General features: G+C 51.7%; 1 protein-coding gene across 2 annotated transcripts; it reads right to left on the reverse strand.

Moving 5' to 3' along the window:
* Positions 1 to 1,490: 1,490 nt before the first annotated feature.
* VRK3 (VRK serine/threonine kinase 3) lies at positions 1,491 to 9,102 on the reverse strand. 2 transcript variants are annotated; one of them, XM_088523008.1, is made up of 11 exons: positions 8,694 to 9,102; positions 7,568 to 7,620; positions 5,654 to 5,720; positions 4,812 to 4,896; positions 4,232 to 4,334; positions 3,864 to 3,956; positions 3,513 to 3,645; positions 3,250 to 3,370; positions 2,897 to 2,955; positions 2,327 to 2,475; positions 1,491 to 1,839 (listed from the first exon to the last, which is right to left on the reverse strand). In XM_088523008.1, the coding sequence occupies exons 1-10, from the start codon at positions 9,079 to 9,081 to the stop codon at positions 2,327 to 2,329; spliced, it is 1,251 nt and encodes a 416-aa protein (XP_088379134.1). In that variant the 5' UTR covers positions 9,082 to 9,102; the 3' UTR covers positions 1,491 to 1,839. The 2 variants fall into 2 exon arrangements, with proteins under 2 accessions (XP_088379134.1, XP_088379135.1); XM_088523009.1 differs by lacking the exons at positions 1,491 to 1,839; positions 2,327 to 2,475 and having other exon boundaries at positions 2,912 to 3,004.
* Between the last annotated feature and the right edge of the window lie 1,551 nt (positions 9,103 to 10,653).

Here is a 10,653-nt window from a genome sequence, read left to right on the forward strand (position 1 = left end):
CTGTCATGGAGGGCTATGTGCTCTTCAGGAAGGACAGGCTGGGAAGGCGAGGTGGTGGAGTTGTTCTTTATGTGAGAGAGCAACTGGAAGAGATGGAGCTCAACCTGGGGCTGGATGATGGGTGAGCTGAGAGCTTGTGGGTAAGGGTTAAAAGGCAGGGTAATGCGAGAGACACTGTGGAGGGAGTTAAGGTGGATTAACTGGGCTGGATGGCAGAGCCCAGAGGGTGGTGACCAGTGGTGCAGAGTCTAGTTGGAGGCCTGTAGCTAGCAGGGTCCCCCAAGGGTCAGGCCTTGGTTCAGGCCTGTTCAGTTTATTCATCAATGACCTGGATGAAGGCACAAAGCGTTCCCTCAGCAAGATTGCTAATGATATCAAACTGGGAGGAGTATCTGATACCCCAGAGGGCTGCACTGCCATCCAGAGGGACCTGGACAACAGGGTGGTGAGAAACCTCATGCAATTCAACAAGGCCAAGTGCAAGGTCCTGCACCTGGGGAGGAGTAACCCCAGATACCAGTACAGGCTGGAGATCGACCTTCTGGAGAGCAGCTCTGCAGGGAGGGACCTGGGTGTCATGGTGGATGACAAGTTGACCATGAGGCAGCAGTGTGCCCTCGTGGCCAAGAAGGCCAATGGGATCCTGGGCTGCATTAAGAAGAGCGTCTCCAGCAGGTCGAGGGAGGTGATCCTGCCCCTCTACTCAGCCCTGGTGAGGCCACATCTGCAGTATTGTGTCCAGTTCTGGGCCCCACAGTACAAGAGGGATGTGGAGCTGCTGGAGAGAGTCCAGCGCAGGGCTACAAGGATGATCAGGGGCCTGGAACATCTGCCCTATGAGGAGGGACTCAGCGAGTGAGACCTGGCAGAGCACTGGAACAGGCTGCCCAGAGAGGTTGTGGAGTCTCCCTCTCTGGAGATCTTCAAAGCCCAGTTGTCCAGTCTCCCTCTCTGGAGATCTTCAAAGCCCAGTCCTGTGCCACCTGCTCTAGGTGACCCTGCGTGTGCAGGGGGGTTGGACTAGATGACCTCTAGAGGTCCCTTCCAACCTTAAGGATTCTATGATTCTATGTTCAGCCTGGAAAAAGAGAAGACTGAGAGGGGACCTGACCAGTGTATAGAAATACCTCAAGGGAGGCAGTGAGAAGGATGGTGCTGGCCTCTTTTCAGTAGTGGCCACCGACAGAACTAGAGGAAACGGCCGGAAACTGAAGCATCAAAAGTTCCACAGGAACTTAAGAATTTTTTCCTTAACAGGGAGGGTGACAGAGCACTGGAACAGGCTGCCCAGAGAGTTTGTGGAGTCTCCTTCTCTGGAGATCTTCAAAACCTGCTTGGATGCAGCCCTGTGCCACGTGCTCTAGGGTTGGACTAGATGATCTTTAGAGGTCCCTTCCAACCTTACTAATTCTATGATTCTATGATTCCCCTTCACATTTTATGCCCTCCCTAAAACTACAGCAAGGGCTTGAGGACCCTGACTAACCAAGGTGCTTGTCCACAAAGTTTATTATAAAACAAGATGATGCCTCTATCATTACAAAAAGTCCCTGATTTCAGTTCTCTGTGCCAAGCTCAGCCCTTTCCCAGTGGCTACATTCCAGTTCTCCAGCAGTTTGCACCAACTTGCCACGCAGAAGTGCCTTCCCAGTAGCTGGAACGTGGTGTAACAGTGGCTCAAGATTCAGTGTTAAGTCACATTATAGTCAGAGAACGTCACCTATAAAAACCATTCTCACTTCTAAAACAGGTAGATAAAAGTTAGATGTGGCTCCTAAAAAAGCATCACAGTGCAGAAAGTTTGGAACTGAACTCTTTTCCTGTGCAAACTTTTTTGATCTGAAAAAAATAGAAGGCACAGAAGAGGAACATTAATCACTTGATTCAACTCTTTCCCAGAAAGAGGAGTAAGTTAGGTGAGGAGTTAAGCTCAGTGCACCTGGACCTGCTACTTCACCCACTACTTTGAGCTGATGCACTCTAGAGTAGAAGTAGATTTGCCTCCATGTATCAAAGACTTTCAAATAGCCTTTCAAGTTTGGGGGCTACCCTTTGCGTGTGAAACACAGCAACTGTGCTCAGCAGAGCTACAAGCTGGTATCTGAAAAGGAAGGGCAGAAAATTCAGGCCCTTGGCTGTGTTTTCTAAGGATCAAAGATCTTACAGTCTGATTTGATTTACAGAGAGTTTATAGAACACCCTGCTCCTGGTCTCTGCTCCCATAGCTGCTGCCTGCAGCACCCCGTGCTTAGGAAGGGGAGCAGAGCTGCACGGCTGCGCTGCCCACACGCTCGTGCGGAGCCGCTACACCCTAAGCTCAACTTACTCAGGGTACAACCCTGACATCCAGAGAGTCATAAGCTGAAGCTCTCATCTTCTCCAGCGGCCTCCTCAAGAACTGCCGCAGGGCTTCGTAGTCAGGCCTCTCCTCGTACTCCAGTGCCATTGCTTGCTGCAGGTAGCTCTGCAGGGCCTCTGCAAAACAAGCAATAGCAGCGCCGAGGGCAGCACAGCCACCTCAGTCACCTTTACAAGCTGCCAGAGGGACTTTTCCGGTCGACAGATCACCTGCCTCGGACAGGGAAGAAAACAAAACTGAAGACCAGTATCATGAAGCAAAACGTCCTAAATCCTGGGGGTTTTAAGCCACCAGAACCCCTGCCTTTTCAACAAGGCTCACGAATACAGACAACAGCCATCAGCAATGCTTGTTTTGCTGTAGAGCAAAGGGAAACAGGGGATTCATTCACCCAAGGGCTTAGCCAACTAGTTTATGTTATGCTTTGTCACTACTGGAAGCCACTTCTGACTAGCATCACAGCAGAGAAGGTGCTAGTTTCAGATACAGTCTGTCCTCTTTTCCCAAGTTCCCCAGTCACAGAGAATATGCCCATACCTGGAATCACTTTCTGCCTGAAGCACAGTCGGAGAAGGCCGGTAACATCCTGCTTGTACCTGGAACAGTCAGACCATAAACAGTGAAGCAAGGACCTGAACGGTTCATCTTTGACAGTCATAACAATGAAAAAATAAAGGGCTGCATTCAGATGGCCAAGTTCTGAATGGAGGTGAAATTGGGATTCAAACACCCTTTCAAGCTGGAGACCATCTGGCCAACTGCTGCCAAGAATCAGCTTTTACAGTGCTATGGATTTACCCACATTCCAATACCATGTCATGACCAAGGAATTTTCCTTCAGTCATTGCTTTCATCAAAGCATTTCTCACAAGAGTTTACAATTTTCCTACCTTTCCTTCTTCTCCACCACAGTTTCTATTTTGGTCAGCTCATCAGACCAAGGCAAGAAGCCACAGAGCCATTTCAGCAGACAGTAGCCCAGAGATTCCAAGTCACTCCGACGAGATGGTCCTGATAAGAAGGAAGAGAGATCCAAGTGTGAAAATCAGCAGTAACAGAAACGTCAGCGGGTTGGTCTAGTTCCCCACAGCATCCCCCCAGTGAAGAGTTCTAGACAAGCTTTATTAGTTGATGTCAAAGACAAGAGACTCACCTGCTCCCTTGTGGCTATCTAGGCTGATAAACTCTAATGTGCCTTCATGAGGGGTCCTACTGCCTTCACGCAGAGCCACGTGCTTCCCTCCTGGGCAGTAGCGGAATGCAAAGCAATAGCCTGCAAGGGTCACCTACAAAGCACCAACAACACCCGACATCCAAGTGCTACTGCCTGGGGCCAAGCCCAGGACTGTATCTTTTACTCTGCCTTCTCCAGAGGTATCTTCTAACCTTCCCTTCAGGGGAAGTCAGCGCTCCTCATGCCTGATACCTGGTGGCATCCAAGGCACCATCGCTCCTCCCTGGCAGGCCCACCTTCACTGCTGATTGCTCACGGCTTTATTCCTACCTCTGTGAGGTCAAGGGGGTTCACGTAGATGTTCTCAGCCGTGATGTCCCCGTGCACATACTCATTTTCGTGAATGTACTCCAGGCAGTCTAACTAGGAGTAAAGAGAGGAGGCAAGCCCATCAGAGCTGCTCTTGGCAGCTGTGAGCTTGAGAGGAGCTCACAAGAACCACGTGCAACAGCCTCTGGTTTTCTAGTGTTAAGGGTTTCTCTCAAGCTCTTTACTCCAAATTCCCTTGAGGTTACATATTAATAGGCTCAAGGGACACTACTTGAAAGACCTCAGCCAACCCCCTTGATGATCAGCACAGCCATTAACACAGGTCTTTTCTGAATAAGTCTCTTGGGAAGGAGAGGTTCTCTACGTACCAGCCGGACTGCAATCTGAAAAGCTGCCTTCTCCTTCAGCAGGTTTAAACCATCATCCAGGATGGACTGAAGGGTTCGCCCCAAATCGGGGAACACAAGAAACCTAAAATAGACACAGACTTTTAGCAGAACCTACCCAATATGACAGTCCTGTAACAGACATTCATCAAGCAGTCTGCTGCTTGGGCTGTATCCCCCTTAACCCTGAGTTCACCTGGGCACAAAATCCATCATTTTCGGCAACAGAACCTCCCTGGAAAGGAGGCATGCTGACCCCATGTTGTACATATAAGAGTCTTCCCTCATGTTAAGTTCAAAGGGCAGATAAGTCCCACGGCACGAGGAGAAGCGGCAAAACGCAGGACATCACCAGCAACATGAGACATGAGGGGAGAAAGGAAACGAATGACAGAGTCCAAGCACTTGTTAGGAAATTAGATATGACCAGGGCACAAGACTGCAAGCTCGGGGAACAGCGAGGCACAGTGAGAATGAAGAGGGAAAGCCCAGAAAGACGGGCAAGGAAGCAAGCAAGCCATGGTGGAAAGAAGTCAGCAGTGCCTTGCACAAAGTGCCTCACCGATAGTTATCGCCGTGCAGTCCAAAGCCAAGGCAGTCGGGGATACCCAGCAAGGGCACAGAATGCAGCTTCTTCCACTTCTCCACTGGAAGGACAAGACAGACACTGCCACGCAGCTCCTGAGCAGAGGGGCAGGCGCAGAGCCACGCTGCCTTCCTCCAAAGGCAGCCTCTGCCTGCGGCAGCTCGCAACCAGGAGCCCTTCTCATACCACTGCTTGGCTGTAAATACTGGCCTAATGCTTGGGATATCAACACGCCAATGCCTGGAGCACCACGGAGCGAGAATCAGTGAGAGAAAAGATGCTGGGAACGCCAGCATGGGCATGTGGTTGCTAAGGGGCTAAGTAAAACAAGAATGGGAGGGAGGGAAGCAAATTACAAACAAAAGGGTGGGAAGGACTTGATTAAGGTCTTTCCAGAAGTCTGTCTTCTGGGTTTGACAGGAATTCCTCCATCACCCTACCCCAACACTTGCCCACGTGCACGGCCAGCTTGCCACACTCTGGCTTTTGGATCAATGAATTAGAGGCCAGGCAGCAGCTGAGAGCAGGGAACCAAGACAAGTTGGACCGCAGGATTCAACAGCTACCAAGAAGACCAAGATACAGAGCACAGGTAGGGCAAGAGAGCTTCAAGTGCTCCAGCGCCAACGTCATGCTGTCCAAAAGTACCTCTTGGGAGAGCAGACACCTGACTGAGCTGCTCAACGCTCTGGCACGGACCAAGCATTGAAGTAGTTTACTCAAACCCAGACTTCTGAGAAAGTCTCACAGCTCATGTGCCAAGGCTGCCAATTTTCCTAACACGCAGCACAGTTCTCCCCGCTCTCAGGAGCACCAACCTGTGGCCTTCTTTGCAGCCCGCTGGAAGAAGTTCTGTTCATTGTAGATCTTGCCATCTTTCACATCCTAGAGGCAGCACAGAGATGAAGGATGTTATTTTAAGCTACACGCTTCCTTGCTAGAAACTTCGGCTGGATTGCTACAAGCACTTCACTGTGCATTTTAAAGAAGTAAGCAACAAGTCCCCAAATCAAGCAGAAGGTAAGAGAGCTGGAAACAGAGCTCAGGACTTTAGGCTCCTGGGCTAATGTTGCATTTAACAACCACAAACTTGCAGCATCAGCACGGGGCTAGGAAGTGGTTATTACAAGATAGGCCTCTCGAGCTCTACTACTTAGGAGTTCTCTGGCGGTTAAAATCTCCTAGATAGCAGTTCTAATGCTGAAGCTGACAAGAAGGTTGTCCCCAGCTCCTTATCTAGAGCATGGATGACGCTATTCCTACAAACTGGCAAGTTCCAACCAGGAGCTGCACCACTTTTAACTGTCAGAAAGCACAAGGTAAGCAAGAAAGACTGTATTCGGGACGCTTCCTGAGCGTCTGTGGAATGGGCTGAATTCTTAGAATACAACTTTTTGTATGTTACTGCTCTTTTACTATGGGATGCTACAAGCCAACTTAGGACAGTGTCTTCTGCATGGGAGGAGGCTGCAGTTTTACACCCTGTCTGATCTGATACCAGCCCCACCCTCAACTGGCCAGGTCGCTGAAGAGCAACTGCCTCCCAACAGCACAAGTGACCGTGTTGCAGAGAAAAAAATATATTTTTATTACAGGTTTTGTCCAGTGAGCCATGAAGACCACCAGCAATGTGAACCCCCAAAGGCAGGGGTCGAAACGCTGCCGTCTGCCACACGATACCCCCCAGCACTGGGATCCCCGCGGGTGCCCAGGCAGCCAGCAGACTGTGGAGCCAACGTCACATCGCGCCCAAGTTCAAGACAGAGGCGTTGCGAGTGCTATGAACAGAACTAGCTGCAGCTCCCCGCCGACTGGCTCTACTTTTGCAGCATTTAGCTGTCGCTCCTCACTGTCACTTCTTTTCTTTCTCCGCCCTCCCAAATGACTCTGATAAAACGGAAGAGCAGTTTTTCAAACACCTGCAAGAACAGGCACACAGGAGTCCCCACAGAACCATTAGTCCTCATTGGTTTTCCCAGACACCCACTAAGCAAGAGAAAACAGTTTTTCACTCCAATTTGTGAATTACTGGAAATGTCAGCTGAATTCCAATAGCTGAATACATATTACAAAAATAACCCCTTTCTGGAGAACCCAAGTGGCTGGTGAGCAGCTAGGGAGCTGGCTCAGAACTTTTATCACCATGGGATTTATGGATATGCTCTGGCAATACAGAGAGGCTCTCAATGCTGGTTCATCAGCTCAGCAGAGCCATCTAATTCTAACACATCCCGATCCCTCAGACTTGAGCAGGACATACGCATGCTTGTCATCTATGGAGAAAGCACATCAGGTATCTCAACTCTCTTTATACTACATCTGTGAAACAAAATTTCTACCTTATTCCACTAGATTTGGTTCTGGAAACTACAGACAGCCTAGCGGGTCTAAGAGGTAACCACCTGGGATGAAAGTGCTTCTTTTTTTAAAAAAAAAAAATCCTCATATATATATATTTTCTTGGCATCTCTATTAGCAAAAATCAACATGTAACAAAATCCAAGCTGAGCTGTAGAGTCATCTCAACTCTGGTGTTCTTTCCCTTATTTCTCTAAGAAAATGTGCGGGCAGCGATGAAGGCAGTGAGAACACACAGAGTCAAACTCGAGGGGGCTTCTGCATCACCATTTTCTTCTAATTCCTCCAACACTGACAGCCCTGCAGGCAGCCAGGTCGGGTCCTAGGCACGGCACACGCCACACTTTTCCTCACACACACCCATGAAAACTCACAAGTTTCAGGGAGTAGCTTTGCTTTTGAGGACAGGCTCCAGAGGCTGACTGTGCTGTGAAAGGATGGAATAAATGTGGTTACAGGAGCACAGAGATGAGGTACTGGCAGTTTTAATTGCTAAAAAAAAAAAAAAAAAAAAAAAAAGAAGAAAAGAAAAGACACAGCACAACTAAGCACAGCTTGTGCATCTGGCTTTTACTTATCCTGTGCTTCTTTCTCTTGGTTTTTGTGAAAGCATCCATGGCGGGCACACCTTCGCACAGAGCACAGGACAAGCCTTACCTCCCTCCACAAGCACAGCACCTTTCACGTGCTTCAAGTGCAGTTCTGCTCAAACCACAGTGGCATCGAGGCATGGCCACAGGAGGGGTACTTTGGAGACGGTTTGTAAAGAGCAAATCGTTAGTAGGACCTCAAAAGTATCTCAGATTCATTTGCTTAGAATCCACTGCAGCTCACTGCAGTTTCTTGGGTCTCTGTAAGAGACGGACTAAAACTGCTTCTGCTCCAAGGGACACTAGAGTTACACGCAACCTTTCTCCTCCAAAGAGATTCGCACCCCAAGACGGGGCCTCGGCGTAGCCTCTCTTCTCCCTTTGGGCTCGCTGCTGTGCACAAGTTGTTTGCTGTTCCCCATCCACAAGGTGGTTTCTGCTGTTTTGAGATACCACCTCTTTTTTCTAACACTGCAGCTTTTTAAGACACATGTTGCACAATGAAGGCTGGGCCCGAAGATAAGTGAGCAAAAAGAAACTTGGGCCGAGTATCAGGCCAAGGGAAAATAAAATATTGGAATAGTGCTTTCCGAATGACATCCAAATCTTTCCCTTGGAAGCTTAGACCTGAGCTGGAAAGGAATAAGGGGCCTGGATGATTTAGCTGAAACGCGGTGTGAATCCTGCACGGACAGAGCACACACTGCCAACACCCCCAGTGCGGGAGCTCCTGGGGTGCCGGGCGGGCAATGCTGCCTTTGCGTTTTGAACCCAAACGCAAGCGGAGGAAGAGCTGAAGAGTGGGGTGAACACGGGGGACCCCGCGGCCACCTCGACGCCCCCCGGGGCCGCGGGCGGAGCAGCCCGCGCGGCGCCGCCTTCCCGCCCGCCCGGAGCGCGGCCCCGGCACCTTGGTAGAGCAGCGCGCCGGCGCCGCGGCGCTCCAGCAGCTTCAGCAGCCTCCAGCGCTGCCCGCCCCGGTCCGTCAGCACCTGCTCCGCCGGCAGCGGCGCCACCGCGGCGCCCCGGCCCTTCCGCGGCGAGCGGGAGCAGCTGCGCGCGGCCCCGGCAGGCGGGGAAGGGGCCGCAGGCGAGGCCGGGGGCCGGCCCCGCCGCTCAGCCCGACTAGCGCCCGCGGGGCTCCACGCGGGCGATGGCGCCGCCTCGGCCGCCGCCTCCTCGTCGTCCTCCTGTTGCTGCTGCTGCTGCGGTGGCGGCGGCAGCTTCTCGCCGCAGCCCGGGCAGAACCTGAAGGTCGGCTCCACGCCGCCCCCGCACTGCGGGCAGAACCGCGGCATCCTGCGGGGGGCCGCAGCGTCAGCGCCCGCCCGCGCCGCCCCCGGCCCCGGCCCCGGCCCTGCCCGGGCCGCTCCCCGCCCGACCCCCGCGCACCTGGGGCCGCCGCCGGCCGCCGCGCGCCGCTTCCGCCCACGCCCCCCGCGCGCCGCCATCTTGCGCGCCCCCCGCCTCCCTGTCTGCGCCTGCGCCTGCGCCGGGCGGCGGCGGCTCCTCCTGCCCGGGCCGTCCCCGAGCCGCCCCCCGCGGGGCCGGGCCGGGCCGCCGCGTCGCGGCCTCCCTGGGGCGCGTCCTCGGGCGGAGGCCGCGGTTGTTTCCCTGCCCGCTGCTTTGGCACTTAGTTATTTCCTATTTGAGAAAAAAAACGAGGTGAAAAGGAAGCGGGCGGGCTCGCGCCTCCCTGTTGTGGGGAGGTGAAGGCGAGTTTTGCCCGGGGAGATGCTGTCGCGGTGCCTGAGGGCCCTCCGCACAGCGGGGACACCGGTGCGGAGGACCTGCTGCTCCCTGGTCCTGGAGGAGGCCGTGTAAGGGAATTGCTGTTCAAGAGCCCATGAGGCGCCTGCGCTCCAAGGACGTGACCTTCCACAAAATCTTGGGGCTAGAAAGGTGTTTCTCCTGCTGAGACAGTATTCCCTACAGACCACGGGCCACGGACCACGTCCCGCCTTGGGCTGGTCGCCTTCACCCAGCCCTTCCAAACACCAAAACACGTCTGTAACCCTCAGTAAGCACGTGAAATTGCCCTATAAACGGCCAACCTCCACCAAGTGAGATCAGGAGGACATGATTGGTTTCTGCAGTCCACTGCAGAAATATTTCTGTCTCTATCTGAAGCACGTGGTCAGGAGCAGCAGAGCTGGTTAGGTGGGTTCCTGGCTGTAAAATTTCTAGTGGCAGAATTAACTGCTGTTATGTGACTTTTTTTTTTTTTTTTTTTTCTTTGCATTGTAGGTGGCAGGAGGCATGTGCTAAATGGGCTTAATTTCCCCATCAGGCAGCACAACCTTTTCAGTTCCAGCTATTGCAGCTCCCTGTGTCAATTCAAGTAGCAATTCATCTGTTATCAAAGCAGCTCTCCATTTTTTAAAAAAATATAAAGAGTTCTCCTTCGCGGAATCTGTTTTAATATGCCTTTATCAGGCCTATGTGTGGTACTTTGTTGCTTACTTGCACTTGAATCAAATCCAGTGATCAGATTCAGTGATTTATCTACTAAAACCATTTTGACAATTAGTTGTGCTGATGGGAATGCGTCAAAAAAAAAAAAAACTCTATAAAAGTTGAGGAAAATAACAGGCAAAGTTTTGCGGTTCTTCACAGTCTGCATTAGATTTGACCACTCTGAAACACGTTGTATCATGAGCACCATCTGTTCTCCTTTATGCATGAAGAGCACAGATCTGGTACAAATCTTATCCACTTTTCCCGGCCCTTTGTCCCCTCTCTTTTAACTAGAAAATTTACAAGCAAATCTTTTCTGTTATCCCATCCCATCTTAATGCCAGTCCAGTGGTTCCTGGAGCCCTTTGGAGCTCTGCCTATAAATTATCCTCCTCTAAATTTTGGCCAACATT

The sequence above is a fragment of the Tinamus guttatus genome, unplaced genomic scaffold (assembly GCF_059628265.1).
Source record: "Tinamus guttatus ecotype Peru unplaced genomic scaffold, ASM5962826v1 Tinamus_guttatus_pri_ptg000172l, whole genome shotgun sequence".
Taxonomy (NCBI): Eukaryota; Metazoa; Chordata; class Aves; order Tinamiformes; family Tinamidae; genus Tinamus; species Tinamus guttatus.